The sequence below is a fragment of the Setaria italica genome, chromosome VIII (assembly GCF_000263155.2).
Source record: "Setaria italica strain Yugu1 chromosome VIII, Setaria_italica_v2.0, whole genome shotgun sequence".
NCBI lineage: Eukaryota > Viridiplantae > Streptophyta > Magnoliopsida > Poales > Poaceae > Setaria > Setaria italica.
Window position 1 is genome coordinate 14,726,727 of NC_028457.1, and position 18,040 is coordinate 14,744,766.

Consider the following 18,040-nt stretch of genomic DNA (forward strand, 5'->3'; position numbering starts at 1 on the left):
GTACCCGGGCGGAACACTGTAGCCACGACCGCATAGGCTACAGTGGCCGCGACTACCCCTGATTCGTCATAGGGCACTCATGGCATGCGCCGCCCAGCACAGGAGGGAGCTCTGCCCGTTCTTGCGCCCTACGTATCCGGCGACAGGGACGCGACGTCCAAGTCCCACGGGCCGCAAGCAGGACAACGGGGGTCAGCCGTCTCTCCCAACGTGCTCAGTTGCCACGAGCGAACACCATCATCACGCTTGGCGGCAGCGGTCGCCAGGAAGATCGTCGACAGGATCCAAAGACAGCCGCCCTCCTCCGGTGGACGCGCAGACAGGAGCCAAAGGCCGGAGCAGGAGGCGGCGACCCGAGGACTTGGACCTTCTCTTTGTACTTTACTTTACTTAGCTTATCTCTTTTATTTCTCCTCACACCTGTCTCATCTATAACCTTGAGCTCTCCTTGCGCTATAAAAGGAGAACCGGGGGCCCTGAGAGAGGAGGACTCTCAAGCCAACAAAACCCACACACTCGCCCCTAGAGCATCAGTGCACACCCAAGAGACTTGGGACCGGCTCCCTCTCTCTCCTGTTTGTAACCCCTACTACAGACCCCGCGTGGGCAACACGAGCAGCTCCTCATACTGGACGTAGGGCTTTCCTTGCCCAAACCAGTCTAACCCCGTGTCTTCCCACGCCACCATCCGAAGCCTTACGCGCATAAAAGAAATTTACTAGCCGTAGTCTTGATCTGCTAATCTTGACAACGACAGTATTGCAACAAGAATTTTGAATGAATGCAATAGCATGTTCCTATTGCCACGATTTTCTGGGGTTGTAATAATCTTTTGTAGTGTTGTAATTATTAGGTACTTATTGCAACTACAATCCTAAATGGACACAATATCATGTTACTATTGCCACGTTTTTTTCTATTGCTATAGACACTACAAGAAACCTGTTAATCTGTGATGATATGTGAATTTGCAAATGATCCATTCGGGCTCCAATTTGGGCCAAGTTTCTGTGACGATATGTGAATTTTCATCACAGATCTGCAAATGGCTCAAATTTGGGCCCAGTTTCTATGACGAACATTGGTAACCGTGATAGACTGAAAATGAAAATTCTCATGGATGTGAAGCTACAATTTTGACAAAACAAATGTGTCACTTACTTTAAAGAAAATAAGATGCGTTGCTATTTTTCTTATAAAACGCGGGTGTTATGCTAGGTAGGGAAAAAGGAAAAAAATAAGAAAAATGAGCTCCCATCGATAAAAAAAACAGAGAGCTCCAGTGTTAGATCTGTTTTAAAGTAAAAATGAGAAAAAAAACGAATATATAAAAAAGAGTGGGAAAGGGATCAAACCTCTAATCTCTAGGAAAGGAGAAACAAGTCTTCACCATTGAGATATTGTTGCATTTGTTGTAGTTGTGGGTTATTTTCTTAGTTTTGTATATTGCTTGTGTGGCATGCATAAGACAATTAATCCAAAAAAGTGAGGGTGCGACCTGCCACTAAATATGAGCATGCCTTACCACCACACTATGGTTATGTTTGTGATTTTTTCTAGCATGTTTCCTTATAGATCTTTGGTCCAAGCTGGACCAAGCCTGCTGGCGCCAGGTGAAGCCTGGCGCGTGCGGCTCACGAGCCCGTGCGCGTGCACGACTATCCCATTGCCAGCCCATCTGCCAAGGCAATTGACCTGAAAAGGGAAACAAAAAGGTGTTGGCCAAGGGAATCAAACCCAACACCTCGGACTAAAGCCAAGCGCACTGTACCACTACACCACTTCATTGTTTGTGACTTACTTTAGCATACATTATGGTTAACATGTCAGTTAGAAAATAGAGAAATTAAATTGAAAAAAATTGTGCCTTAGTTGAGAATGAAACCAAAGACCTCGACAAGGAACCAAGGAAGTCTAACCACCAGGCTACAACAAGTTTTTGTGCCAAGTTGGGGGAATTTTCTTCCAAGTATTGATTTCGTCCAGTTATCTAAACTGATTTGGAATGAAGAACACATGAATAGTTGGTATTTCTATTTTTAATGTAGAATCAAAATTTGTAATTGGTATTTCTCCGTCATACGTTATCCAAATTAGATGGTTCTTTTTCAGAATTTATCTAAAACTACGCTCTTTCATTTACTGGCATATTGCTTTATATTAATTGCTATTTGTTAGATCTATTTCATATGACTTGTTTTCTTCCACCAAGTAGGGAATAGAAGAATTTTTTTTTGCATAACAATTGCTAATGTAACTTGATATTTTCCAATGTTATGGTTAACATAAGGTTGTGTTCAAATTTTAGGTGCAATGCTATTGATGTGTGGCAATAAGGAATATTGCAACACCCATTGTCATTGCTAGTACACCTATTGCCACTCTTTGGGTATGTGGTAACAGGTATTTCCAGTAACACCGGGACCGAGTGTTACTATTGCAACACCCATGATGGTTGCTTATACTATGGCTTGCAGCACTACATGGTGTTGCAACAACACTTCATTGTGTTGCAATAGGGGAAAACCTATTGCAACACCAAAATGAGTTGTGGTGCAAACTTTAGACCACGGTTACTGTGGCAACGCTTGCCAACAAAATTTTTGTGTTGCAATTTAGTCTGTTGCAACCATTTTTGGTATATTGCAACACTTTTAGGCCGTTGCATCAGGGGTAAAACATTGTAGTGGGAGCATAACCTTGATTTCTAAAGTTTATGCAATACTTCTGTTACTTATATTTGTGCATTAAGTTTATAGGCGTTGCTTGAAACCTTAGTTGCATAATCCTAGGTGCCTATGTTCTAAATAGTAGTATGTTAAGTCAAGTAGTTGCAATGCTAAATAGGGACATGGTAAAAGTCAAGTGATTTCCAGTCACTTGCGAACTATAAGAGTTGCCTGTTTACTTATGTTGCAATCATAAAGTTGATGGGCAGGGCCGGGCAATATGTTCTGGAATGGTGGATGCCCTGCTTGTATAGAGGAAAAGTGTGCTATGGTTGAACCGTGTCGGTGTTCATGGTCAAGTGTTTGAAAGTACTAAGCACATACCGAGTATGGGATCGGGAAGCCTAGTACCTAATTGAACCGGCGTGGACCTTTTTCCCGCTCTCTCTGGAACTGGGTTCCCTTGGTGCTCCATATGGGTACAAGTGCAGCCTTGGTACGGTGTTGTTCCGGAACCGTTGGGGCATTGTATCCAAGGGAAGTGGGCTCTAGACAAGCGCCGTGAATTGATGGGAACCATTGATATATGCGAACCCGTCGTGGTACGCATATGTCGTGTGTTTAGGTCCACGTTGCAAGGTTAAGAAACTTGATTCGAATCGTCTGCCTCTCACAGTTTGGGACTGCTTGATCACTATGCTGCACTGAGTAAGAAGTGGAACAAGTATGATGATAAATATTGATGCTTGATTAATTTGCTTGTTTCACCATGCTTGCTTAGAATAGGTGCTTACCTAGAATTGTTAATCAACTAGAACTTGATGCTAAAACTTGAAAGTAAGGATCCACTTTAGATGCTTTTGGCAAAAACAAATGTCTCAGCCAAAAAGCCTTGCATGTCGAGGAGTCGGTGGAGTAGATACCACCGGACGGATAAGTCTTGTTGAGTATTAGTATACTCAGCCTTGCTTGTGGCTCTATTTTCAGGTATGGATGTTAGTGAGTTGGCCGTCCCAACTCCCTCCAGGTTGGACTGTCAAGTGGGACCCGTCCTCGGTCGGTAGGATCGCGGTGATTGATATCATGGCAGGCTTCACCATGATATTAATGTATCGACATTAGACTACTATTTTATTCCGCTGCTTTGAACTCTAAAACTCTACTTTCATGCATTTGAACTTCTGAGTTGTAATAACTGAATTTGGGACCTGTAAGAATTATTTGGATTGTTGTAATCGCCTTCGTGTGAGTATGCTTTGTTTCGATCCGAGACAAGTGGTTTATCGGGTGAAACCCAACAAACTACCATTTTAATTCGATTAAAGTGACCATTTGCATTTGAGGCGAGGTTGAGTACACTTTAGCTAGATTAACTTGACTGGTTTTGCCACAATCGCATCACCAAGAACCTCAATCCCCTCATCAGTAGGATGTCAATCTCGCACGACTCATCCAACACTGTAACAACTTGCACCCAGGCGTATTCTGGCGGGGTTCCTTTGGGAACACATGACCCGTTCCTGCCATGCCGGTTGCAACCTCTTGAAACTTATTTTGTTTCCTTCCATAAGGTATCACCAACCTGCATGGTGTATCCACTTGTATGTCCTCAACAGGATACCTCACATTTGCAATAGAGCTAGCACTACTCGGAGCAACGAATCCTGTGTGGGCAAGCTGCAGGGTTGGTTCTACCTGTCGTTGAGCATCGGATACTGTCGGGTTGGTCATCGTTTGTAGTTGCTAGCTGGCCAAGAATTCCATGAAATCCTGCGTCGCGATTTCTCTCATCTTCTTCTCAAGGTCTTTCTTATAATGATTCCACTTCCTGTAGCTTGCTTGGTCATTGTGGAATGCTTTACCCCAGGGCAATGTTGATGACAGCCCTGGAACATGCCCAGAGTGCTTCGCGGTTTCGAATGCAGTGGTTAGTTGATCTCTCTCCCTGTCCAGCTTGAAAAGATCCTTCTTTTGCATCTCGGTGAGCTGTTCCTACCTCGTGTAAATTCCTGCTGCGCTCATCCAAGCCTTCAAACAAATCCGGTAAACCAGCTATCCTTTGTTCTTCTTCTTCTGTCCTCCATTTAGCGATCTTGGCTACGTACCCTCCCACACCCAAGTGATAGGGGTTCTTGGAGGCATTCATAGCCTTGGTATCTTCTTCGCTCAGGGCTTTTGCTTCCGGCGCGTTCTTCTGTTTTATGAACTCTTCCCATATTTCTAGAGGAATCCTATTGAAGTCATCCCAGCATTCTTGCCTTTCTTTACATATTCTGTATTAATAGTAGACCTTCAATTCCTGAAACATCTCCCAAGGAGGCCCTCATCAAATTTTCTTGCGGTTTCCTCTTAACCTTCAGAAAAAGTGAACTTTTCTTTCAATGTGGCCCAATCACGTCCTTTGTAGTGGTAGGCACATTCTTCCAATTACTAGTTGTGATCTAGGTCTGCAATTTATCCTTGACAATAGCTCCACATATATTTCGAAACCTAGTAGCTATCCCCTCAAGTAATATGGGCTCACCTTTGGAGCTAAGCAATTCTATTACAAGAAATAATAGTTGGATTTTATCATCTTCATGTGAACAACAAACACGTCACTAGCTAGTATATGAATGTGCATGCAGGTACCTAATGATCCGCGGTTGCATCGTCTTCAGTGTCATCTTCATCTAGACGCCTGCGAGTCCTAGGTGGGCTTGGTTCGTACTCAGGTGGAGTAGAATACGATCCACATGAGTCATCAAAATCAGAATCCTCCTCGAGGGATTCAACAATGTTATCATTCTTGTCCATCGCTCTTAATATGCAAAATTGTAATACTTGCAATTAAAAATTATTCATGAATTTATGCACATTTATTATTCATGAATGTATCAATAAATATTTGTACACCAAAATTTTCTTTTCACAACTTATACAAATTTATTACTCATGAAAATTTATTACTCATGAAAATTAATTATATTTCCATGAAAAAAGAACCAACCGAAGTTCGGTGTCACCGAGGGCCGGCGGTGCAGCGGCGGCCTTGGGTAGGAGTGGCGCACCAGCGGTCGGGGAGGAGGCGCGGCTCGGGGAGGAGCTGCAGCATGGTATGACCTCGCGGTGGGGAGGAGGGAGGCGCGGCAGCGTTGGGCGTTGGGTCAGGAAGGAGCGGAGGCTGGGGGAGAGCCAGCGGCTTGAGAGGGGGGCACGGCTGGCGGCGGCGCTCTGGGAGGACAGCAGCGCTCGGAGGTGAGGCGGCGGTGTTTAGGAGGTGAGGCGGCGGCGCTCCGGGATGGGGACGCTGCGGGCGGTAGCGCTCCAGGAGTGCAGTGGGGGCATCGGGGAAGGGACTGTGGTGGTGCTCCGGGAGGCAAGGCGGCACTCCGGTGAGTGGCAGTGGCATTGAGGAGGGCGGCGGTTCCGGCATGAAATTTTGGCAGCCTGACGGCGTAGTGAAAGATTCGCGCTAGGAGTTGAAATTTTTTGAGCCTAGCCAGGGGCTATACGGACACGCTCTGCACTGGCAGGCGGTAACACGGCCCACCAGCACAGAGGCTCTGTGCGTGCGGCGTAGTGGAGCTGGGCTGGCGGGCCACATTAGCCAATTTTTCATACTTGGTAAGTAATTTCAAAATTATTTCAATCTTTTACACAGGAACATAAATGTTATTTAGTGAATTTAAAAAATATAATTTCATAGATAGCATAAATGAGAATGGCTAGTTAGTTCATTTGTCACTATAGGTTGAAAAACCTGATGAGTTATTGGGTGATTATGACTTGCATATCCATTTGGGAAGGACATATTATTATACTATCTCAAAATTGTGTTAATATTTTTGGTCCATGTTGTTTCACTGCTAAAGTGGTTACATGCCAAATATCATGCTAAAGTGGTTCACTGCTATTGGTTCGTGCTCCCTGTCCTCTGTCGCACGCGTGCCGCGGGACCTCCTCCCCGGCCGAGACTCTGCCGCCGTCCTCCTCCCCGGCTGGTTGATGTTTTTTTCCATTTTGTTCAAGTAGATTTGATTATTTGCTTGAATTTATATCCACATATATATGGTTATATATATGAATTTTATTCCACATAAATATTGTTATTTGTATGATCATTTGTATCCTATAGGAAATTATATCCACATATATGTGATTATTTATACGATTATTTGATCGAAATTATATCCACATATTTATGGTTATCCATAATAAAGTTGTTACCTTTTACCATTTTTATTTCATGCAATTGCAAAATGATAATAAATATGTTACAATTAGTTATAACAATGTTCATGATATCTAAACCAACAATTGTAATTTTTTTCCATTATTTTGGATAATCTTTTATTCTGAGCATCTTGTAAACTTTATGTGGATAGTTTGGGCTAACTATGGCAAGTGAAAGTTCTTTTCCTCGTGGTGGTGGCTGTGGAGGTGGCAGGGGACAATTCGGGCACGATGACACTCCCCTAGTCTTCTAGGACTTCAATTCATGGCCCCATTGACTTGCCATTCGACGATCGAAGTAGAGGAACAATTCCCAACATAGTAATATTTTTTCCTTCTATTAATTGATTTTGTTACTACACATGAATAAATTCTAAATTTATACAGCTTATCAATAATATTAGATGGCTCAGAGATGTTGCCGAAGCTTTTGGTGGTACTTCTCCTGTGGTGCAAACCGAGGATGTAGTGAACCAAATATGGAAAGAAAACATCTTTCTTTTCATGTACCTGTTCGACATCCAGATTTTACCTTGTTATCACCAGGACATGCCATCCGATGGTTTCAATTGCTGCATGGGGTAGCAAAGCACCATTAAGGGTAACTGTTGACAGGACCGTCGTGGAGGCCTGCCTAGAGAAGCTTAAGGATCATGGGTACTTTGTGCTAGACTTTTCATTTTTTCGAATGAGATTGCTCGAGGAGGGAGACAACAATGTGATTGTTACTGCTGAGAGGCTTTCTTGGCTTCATGACATGGGATGGAGCATTCTTTTATTATTCTTTTAACTTTAGTAGTGTTACATCTTCTAACTTTCATCATGTTCTAATCATCTTTTATAGGATATAAATGGTACTACCATTGCCAAAGCGAGCCTTCATCCGATTATGGATCAAGTCATGGAAAGGCTTCATTTGACTTACATGGGTGGAAACCCGATGTTCACCCCAGATTTGAAGTTCCAGGCTCAACTCACTTTCTATAGGCCACATCAGTTAACGTCTCCAATGTTCTCTGTTTATAGTAATGTATGTGGTTATCCATGTGAAGCAAAGGAGAGTGCACTCATCCGTACTCTAACTTATTTTGATGAAGTTTTTGCCTGGACGATTGGAGAACTTAACTATATTCCATATCTAAGGAGGCGAGTCGGAGTATGAAATATGTAACATGCATGGTTGTACTACTACCCTTTTCTTATGCATTTGAACTTGTTCTCTCTAGGACCTTTAATTATTGATGTAATAACTTGCACTATTATCATAGCTGATTATATTATATTGTGGCATGGATGTGCCCCTACCCTTTTCTTATGCTGGCAGTCAGTTACAAGATAATAAATTCTAATCCATATTAATAAAGTCTTACAAGATAATTAATAAGTATTACAAGAATATTAATTAGTCTTCCAACATAAGAGAAAATAAATGTAATTTATCCTTTAGCAATTCTTCCTTCACAGTTAGTATGTAACCATGGCTTCATGGATTTATCAATGCTTGCTTCAACACACTTGATTCTTCGCTCATGGTCCTTGAAAAGGTCCAATTCCTCATATTGATTGTAATCCTCAATATCCACTACACCTTCAACTCCAAGGATCCTTTGTTTTCTAGAGACCACATTGTGCTTCTTTGCATTCATAGGGTCGGTTATGTAGAATGGCTGTGTGACACGCTTGTCGAGTACCCATGGGTCATCTTTGTAACCTACATTGGCTAGGTCTACAAGTGTTAACCCATAATTGTCATATGTAACACCATTCGGGTGTTTGACCCATTGGCACCAAAAGATGGGGATCCGAATATTCTCTCCATAGTCAAGTTTCCATATTTCCTCTATACAATCATAGTAAGTTATGTTCTGTCTGGATGTATCAATCGCCTCTATCTGAACACCACTATTTTGGTAATCCACGCTTTTGTTGTCCTTTGCGATGGTATAAAATGTGTATCCATTAATTTCATATGCTTGGCACGAGCTGACATTGCTTGATGGCCCAAAAGCCAACCTGGTCAATGTTATATCTTCTGTGTCCTTCAACCATGATGGAAAATGACACTTTTTCTATTTGATGATCCAATCCTTCGAGTGACCATTACTTTGTCCACCAACCTCATTTAGGTGTTGCTCGATGAAGGTCTCCACTATGGCAAGCTGTTGTAGAATGCTTGAATGTGCTTTCTCCAATTGCTGGTTGTCATTGTCTGTGAATATTTTCATTCCAATGGTACCCCTCCCGGACAATCTACCCTTATGTCGAGATTCCGGTAAACCAATAGCTCTCTTATCTTTTATGTAATCTATGCAGCAATCAACACTCTCTTCTGTATGGTAGCTCTCAATCATGCCGCCCTCTAGAAAGGCCTTGTTTCTCATGTATCCATTGAGAGTCGACATGAACCGGTCGTATGTCCAGATCTGATTGAAGCCTAGCCAACTCGACACAATCAATCACTTTCTGCGAAATCAAGTTGAAAAAGTAACACATCCGTGTGATAACCGTCTTTACGAATACTGGTTTGATAGCCTGAATTGTAATAGGTAGAAAAACTGTGATCATCACATGGCAATCATGGGAGTTATATCTGGCAAGCGTCATGTCCTTCAATGAGACTAGTGACCGGATGTTTGATGAGAATCCGGTCGGCACTTTCAACCCGTGCAAGCACTTGCACATAGCCAATCTCTCATTTGGTGTTAAGTTGTAGCTAGCCCGGGGAAGGTAATGCTTACCATTAGGTAGTTCTGGCGGGTGGAGCTCTGACCTGATTTGAAGGTCAACCAGATCCTTACGTCATTTTAGTCCATCCTTTGCCTTGCCTGATAAGCCCAAGAATCCGATAGTGCTATCGAACACATTCTTCTGAAGATGCATCCCATCAATGGCATGGTGCACCGCCAGCTCTCGCTAGTATGGCAAATACTTAAAGATAGACATCTTCTTAAATGGCACATCTGCGATGTCTATAGTTTCAGCCTGCTTCCCCTTTTCGAATTATCAGCACCACCTAATGACTTCTTACCAAGTTTGAACTTGACCTTCTCGCACATTTCAAATACTATTTTACCAGTAGCCAGTTTTGGAGCAATGTCATTCTCATTGGTTCCATCGAAAAAGTCCTTAATCCTGTGGTATTTGTGCGTCTTCAATAAGAAGTGCCTATGCCGCATGAACACTGTCTTCATAGATCCCTTAAGGTACACATATGATGTTCCATCTAGGAAAACTACGCATGATGTCTTACCTTTTACTTGACCTGTCAGGGCAAATAGGGTGGGATAATCATTGATGGTAACAAAGATAATGGCCCTTAGTGTGAAGTGCTTATGTCTGTACTCATCCCACATCCGAACCCCATCTTCCCAAAGCTTCTACATATCTTCCATCAATGGCTCAAGGAACATATTTATGTCGATGCTTGGCTGCTTCGGGCCTTGTATGAGAATGGTTAGCAAAAGAAACTTTCTCTTGTGACATAGCTACAGGGGAAGGTTGTATATGGTCATCAGCACTGGCCATGTGCTGTGCGTGCTACTTCTTTCACGAAACGGATTCATGCCGTCTGTGCTCAACGTGAACCATGCATTCCTTTTTTCATCTAAAAACTCTTGATGATTGGCATCAAAGGTCCTCCACTGGCAAACATCAGAAGGATGTCAATGCTTTCCGTCATCCTTTACTGGGCGATCAGCATGCTAAGTCATCATTTCAACGGTTTTTGGATTTGAGAACAAACGCTTCAGACGGTCGACCACCGGCAAGTACCACATCACCAAGGCGGGTTCTCTGCGCTGAGTCATCGTGTTAGTATCTATACAGGATCGTCCTCCACTTGAGCACCAGCACTTTTCTTTGCAACCTTCCTCCTCTTATTCCCGATGGAGGAAACGACACGGTCCTCACCAAAATCGGCATTACCTTTGTAACAGCTAGCATCACAATTTGGACACTTTTCCAATGCTGCGTACTCACCGTTGTACAATATGCAGTGGTTCCTGCACGCGTGTATTCTTTGCACATGCATCTTCAATGGATTGATAATCTTTTTTGCTTCGTATGTGTTTTTTGGCACAAAGTTGGCTTTGGAAGCAAATTGTCCAGCAGAGTAAGGAGATCATTGAAACTATTATCTGACCAGCTGAATTTAGCCTTTAGGATTAGAAGATAAATGATGAAACGCAACACTGTCCACTCCTTCCCACATCCTACATACATATGGTCCTTTGGTGCCTTCTTGAGTGTCTCGAAATTCTCTAACCCTTTAGCACTCCCTAGCAACACTTCCAGTTCAATGTGGCGCAACATGTCCTCCATATCAACATCACGTTCCTTGTCCACATGTGGTTCCACACGCATATCTGTTTGATCACCATTTTGATCTCCACGGTCGTAATCATCATCCATCATAACATGATCATTGTCATTTGCATCATCACCACCCACTTCATCACAGCCAGTATCGACATCACGCATATCTGTTTGATCACCATTTTGTTGTTGGAAGTACCTCCTACCTCACCATGGTGGGACCAAATTGTGTATCCATCCACAAAATCTCGTTTTATCAAATGCCTGTTGATGACATTAGTATCCTCCCATACAATATTGTTGCTACAGCCAAAACACGACACGTATTTGCTTTGTCTTGCAAATGCAAGCGTGCTTATTTGCATCCTCCACAAACTTCGATACCTCTAACATGAAAGTAAGCGAAGGTCTCAGTATGCTCTACATCCATGCTCTATGCTCCATCTTTAACGACCTATGACAATAATTCTATGTTATATTAACTAATTTAATGAGCTATTCTATAAACTAATTAAATTATGGATCTAGCCTGATAATAAGTAGGAAGAAATTTAATAAAAACAATTCTATATTACCCTAAATGAAACTCAATTAAGCCTTGGATGTAATAATTAATAAGAAGAAGGAAAAAAAATGAAACTCAATTGTATATTAAGATAATCAACTTCATTAATTAAAACTATGGATGTAATAATTAATATGTAGGAAAAATATAATCAAACTTAATTCTATATTACACTAAAATGATAAACATAGCATTGTAATTGTCATAATATGACCATAGAATTTTATTTACAAAAATAATCCATTTCTAGTTTTTTCTCTCTTCCCTCCTCTCTCTCCTAGTTCTAGATCTAGATCTAGATGACAAGCTGATGAATCTAGAAATGATGGATAGAAGTTGAAAAATGAAGGTTGGAATGGCACAAACTCACATTATATAGACACCTCCTCCAAAGAAATCAAGAGCAAAACCTTCCCCCTTAGATTTGGTATTTTTGGAGCTTTTCCTGAGCTCCTCTCGAGCTAGCTCCAAATGGAAGGTTGCTTGGGGAAGAAGATGAACAGGAGCATTTATGACGAGCTCTGTGGTGGCAGGCGACATAAGCCCACCACCAGCACAAACGGGGTGCATTTATGCTAGCGGGTGTTTGCGTCGCCCGCCAGTATAGTGGCCACTGTGCTAGCGGGTGTTCCCCTGCCGGCCCGAGGAAGCTTTGTGCCGGCGGGTGCCAATCACGCCTGCTAGCGCGCTAATTTGCCTGTGCCAGCACAAATTGTTTCTGGCGTAGTGGAGAATATGCAGTTGTTTTATTAGCAAGACAAGAAACCCTGCTTCTTAACTTTTGTAGATATCTATTTTTTTAAAGCAGCACAGAAGCACTATTTAAGATAGTAAATTAGATAATCTAAATATATTCTGCAAACAAACATAATAAGTAGTGATCTGTTCCTTTTTTTTGCTTCCTTTTCCTTGTGCACACATGCAGAAACAGACAATGCAAACCATAACCTGCAGATTTATCAGCCACAAATAAATCATATCATCTGAATCAAAGTTGGATTCCTAAACTAGTGGCAAGTATGCATCATCTCTCATCTCGAAGCAAAGCCTTGCATATGCAGCTGACAAAACTATAAAAAGTCGGTAGCTAAGAGAGGACCACTACATATATGTGCGCAGATGTGATCAGCGTGCAATTTTGTAGTTAAACCAAAACCATGCTTTCACCTCGATCTCGAGAGATGGTTCCAAATCTTTTTTTAATTGGCGCATGCTGCATACTTCCCTGTTCTGAGATCATTGCAGCCGAACTCATGTTGAGAGTGGCTCTAAAGCACATGAGAAACTGCTAGTGCATGCTTAACAAACACAGGACCACCCCTAATATAATCACTGGCTAGCTATAGGATTCATCAGCAAATCAGTTGTGCATTTCATGCCAGGTCTCCATGTAGATAGATAGATAGATAGAGAGAGAGAGAGAGAGAGACTAATTACTCGTAGCATCCCTTGATTAGTGGCTTTCTCAACTTTCGATACCCAGATTTACCAATTAAGTATGCAAGATTAGCGATAATCATTGGGAATATATTGGAGGGAATGATTAAATATGCTATAGGCTTGTAGCCATGCATATTAACCGAATCACCTGCCCCTTGGTTAGCTTAGTTTAATAATGTCACGATTATAGGTGTGAGTGAGAATAACAAAGGCACAAATGTTTTTTCAAAAAGGCTCGGCGATGTGAAAGGAGCACACAAGAATACAAACCTAAATGCGGATCAATCATGAAAGAGGTGCAACGATGCGTTGTATGCCGCTCGCCAGCAGTGTCAATTCTGCTGGCTGTGTTTCAACTTTAAACAGTGTGGTGATATTCTCCAATTTTTATAATTTGAAGGGTATGTATCATCATCTTTTTGCTAAGCCATCACCGTACTTTGCCATATTAGAATTACTTAGGTAAATGGCACTCCTAGTCTTTAAAATATTGTTAATAATGGACAGTGGTTCAGTTGATGTTAGTATCATTAGAAATATATGACATCACTGCATACTTAGCTTATTTCTGAAAGTAGCCTATCGATCGTCTAGATACAGTGTTTCAATCACACATCATGATCTTCTAGTACTAACTGTGTACTAGCTAGATGACATTGAAGAAATAATTCTAGCATCTTATTCAGCTTGTTTCTTGAAGGGAGGGGCATCTAAGATGATAATTTAACTACTATTGAGTCCCTTTCGTATATATGCAAATGCCACACTCATATTGCAGAATCTTGAGTAGCTTGCTTGTCTAGTTAATCCGTTGCCAAAAGGTGGCCAACATTTTTCATGGCATATCGACAGGTCATTCATACCTTGATCCTATATATCAATAACAATACTGCCAGATGGATAAATATTAGGCAATCCACATTAACAAGATGCCATGTTCGGCCTATGGACAAAGCAACTTCGAGGTGTTGTCAATTAAGGTAAATTTGAGTCGAGTTGCCCAATAATGATAGGCTTGATGAAATGATTGCGCTTCTACTTATAGGAAGCTTAAGCATACTGCTTATCTGATCATCATGCAGCTCATCTAACTATGTAATTCTAGAAGAGAACCACAGAAACAGTAGTTATGTCAAAAAGGAAGAGAAGAAACAGCAGCTCTCGTATCACTAGCATGTTTGACAAGGACAACAAAACCCTAATAAAGTTAATTAAGAATCTTGTGTGTTCTGTATTATGCTTGTGCTGCTTTAACAGTTTGTTGTCATATAAATTAAATCAGGATGGCAATAGTATATATGAACCTTCTCAAGTAAGACATTTCACCAATATGACATGCTAGCCTCAACATTAGCTCAACTTGCATGCTACCAATGCTTGGTAGTCGAACAGACAGTACCTTATTACTAGCTAAGCAAGATATATACCTTATTACTAGCTGTCTTGCATCAGGCCACTTTCATCTTCAATCTTTCAAATCTGGAGACGTGATTTTCCACAGGGTCTAGACGATGTATACCATCTTGGATACTTGGACCAAATTTCTAGTTTTATCTCGTATCATCACTTGTTCCACGTTGAAAAAGGATGTATATGTACATGTGTGGGAGAAACTTATAAAGACATAGCATGGATATGCACATGTGACATGTCTGAATTATTGAGACAGAATAGACCATGCATAAACATGCTAGACGTCGTCGACGGTTATTCCAGCTGTGTATCCTTCAATGGACATGCTCATACTCTCAGCTACACCAATGTTATTGTTTTCTGCAGAGCCGCTTTACATGCATGGAGTGCAGAATCCAGTGCCATGACCCATTGTTAGAGAAAAGTGTGAGAAAAAGAGAATGTCATGTTGTGAATTGGAGTCACGTCTTTGATGTCACCACGAATTAAACTTAAAAGCAATAAAGGGCCTAAAGTGAGGCTACCACCTTGTGGCTTACTTGTCCCATGAGACAAGAACTCCACCCTCTCTGCTAGCCTAGCTCAGTTAGCACATTCACATCGTGCTTGATGGGACCTAGGTCAAAAGTGAGCAAACTTTGTGCATTAGTTATATGTTATATGCGTAAAATGGGTCCAGATTTAGGGAATAAGCGACACGGCAGCCTCAAGATTTTATTCACCAGTACTAGACAAGAGAGCAAATGGGTCTATACACCCACTAGCCCTAAAGGATGGAGAAGGAGCCTCACAACTTCTTGCCAGAGCCACCCAAATCACTTATTATGCCCTAAAGCAGATTCCAGAACCTCTGGAGAAATAGGGTGACGCTTTAGTTCGGTCTCTTGCTAGTGATTATGAGGATGTCTTGATCAACATCTCTCTATAAATAGGCCTCATCACTTCCATCATCTCTCACAGTATAAACCACATTTGAGCTCTCACATCCTCACCTAGCACACGACAAGAACTAGTATTCTGTTCTCCCAAATCGATCACTCCATGTTCAATATGTCTAGGGACCCGTTGGTCGTCGGCCATGTTGTTGGGGATATCGTGGATCCCTTCATCACAACAGCATCAATGAGGGTCTTCTACAATAATAAGGAGATGACAAATGGATCTGAGCTTAAACCATCTCAAGTGATGAATGAGCCAAGGGTCCATATCAGTGGGCGTGACATGAGGACTCTCTACACACTTGTAAGTGCGTTATTATCATGTTGCTTGTGATGGTAATTTGTAGATTGTTGGTTTCTCTTTTTATTTGACTTGAATTTGGAGTGGTCCAAATGGTTAAACTTTCATATCTTGGCTAGTCTATAATATTAGTTGACCTAGTTCAGCATATCTCGTAAAGTATACATCCTTGATAATAATTGATTGAAAGCAAAGAATAAGTGTTTTTGTGGAGTCTCAAGCCTTTAGGTGTGCCTTTAAGGCTTTAAGCTGATAAGACTAACTGACCTATCATAGTTTCGGTAGAAGTGCAATTTTGGGTCATCTCATTATTATTAAGCTCAGTTTCCCATTAAAAAGCGATAACAATGTGTTCATGCAATAATTTCTATACATATTATACATATACACAGGTAACAATGCAAATATAATGCATCGATGCATCAAATGAGAATATGTCAGCTGGAGACCTGATCCTCAGTATCTATATTGGCTAAAGATTACTTAATTATGTGTACATCTATATGTTTACATTTTGCTAGGTCATGGTGGACCCTGATGCACCAAGCCCTAGTAACCCTACTAAAAGAGAGAACCTTCACTGGTAAGCTCTTTGTAGCTTTTGTCCATGCAGCCCAGTGGTAATCCACTGGCCATTTCCCTGTTCACTTTATATGCATGCCAGGCGTGGCATGCTGCTCCTGTTGTTTGATTACAGGAGTATAATATTATCATCTTGATGTCGTACTGATTGGTAGTTCTTAATGTCTGGTTTAGGTTGGTGACAGACATTCCAGAGACAACTGATACCAGTTTTGGTAAGTGATTTGACTCTCACTGGTTGCATTGCCTGAATGTAACCTGCCATTAATGCTCCTCCTTATTAATATATTCATTTTCGGCGCCGGCAAATAAAAAGTGCCTTTCAGGTTTTCTTTGTCAGCCAAGTTAAATATAATCATTAATTATTGTGGCATGAAAAAGGGAATATAACTCTAGATTGGTAAACTTGAGAGAAAAGCATTGTACCAACTCCATTTACTCTGATGTTGAAGTAAAAGCTTGGAAAACATTTTTCAGATGTTCATTTGATTTGTAGTTCGCAAACAGTTCAATAAATAATCATCAGCATATATCTGCACAAGAACTTTTAAATTATATATATTTTGATCATTAAAAGAAATGTTTTACTAGGAAAACTAACCAGTTTTGTTACAGAAAAAAATGGTAGTCTGATCACTAGATTCTGGTTGCATGTGGGGCGTGCATGTCGTGGAAAAATAAAACTCCACATTAATTGAAAATTGAAAGCATGCACTGTTATCTATATAAATATTGCAATTTAACAAAGTTCATATTGTATGTAGCAGGCAACGAAATAGTTCCCTATGAGAGCCCGCGTCCAACTGCTGGAATCCATCGCTTTGTGTTCATCCTGTTCAGGCAGTCAGTCAGGCAGACCACCTATGCGCCGGGGTGGAGATCAAACTTCAACACCAGGGACTTTGCAGCGATCTACAACCTTGGCGCACCCGTCGCCGCAGTGTACTTCAACTGCCAGAGAGAGAACGGTTGTGGTGGAAGAAGGTACATAAGGTGATATACGAAGTTGCTGTGTGTCCTAATAATATTAACTAGCTGTGTGCTTGACTCTCTGAAGACAGAGAAGCATAAAGAATAGCATTTGGGCTATAAGTACTTCTAGCAAATGAAAAATATATCATGTGTGTTTGTGTGGTATTAGTAGTGTGGGTGAGCATTGCAAGGACGATGCTCGCAATCATAAGAACTATCATTAGTTCACTACACATTGTAAGTCTGATGTAATGTTATCCTTGCTTGCCCTGGCCTTCTCAATCACAAGAAGTATAGCTGGGGAAATAGTTGAATTATTGTTGGGAAAATGGCATGGTTTGAGATCTATATTTCTGTGATGCAAGTTGTGATGTTGAACATGTAATAATATTTCAAATCGTGCAATAAGTTACACTGAAAACGACAGACTCACCTATACCTGTGAAGAAATATTCTTACTGTGTTTTGTAAAGGCCTAAAGGGTCATGCTATATGCTGAAATAAGCATGATTATCCTAAAGGAAAGTGCAAGTTTCAGGTCAATGAAGTCTAGCCATGATTCCTTTTATCTCCATGGTCAAAATCTTGTCCTCATGCTGCCATGCTGATCGCGATAGGTTTAATTGATACG

At 41.3% G+C, this 18,040-nt stretch overlaps 1 protein-coding gene across 1 annotated transcript; it reads left to right on the forward strand.

Annotated features, from left to right (window-relative positions):
* Window positions 1-15,588: 15,588 nt before the first annotated feature.
* LOC101754684 (protein FLOWERING LOCUS T) lies at window positions 15,589-17,736 on the forward strand. Its single transcript, XM_004979117.2, has 4 exons — window positions 15,589-15,858; window positions 16,377-16,438; window positions 16,612-16,652; window positions 17,205-17,736. The coding sequence occupies exons 1-4, from the start codon at window positions 15,658-15,660 to the stop codon at window positions 17,432-17,434; spliced, it is 534 nt and encodes a 177-aa protein (XP_004979174.1). The 5' UTR covers window positions 15,589-15,657; the 3' UTR covers window positions 17,435-17,736.
* The last annotated feature ends 304 nt before the right edge of the window (window positions 17,737-18,040 follow it).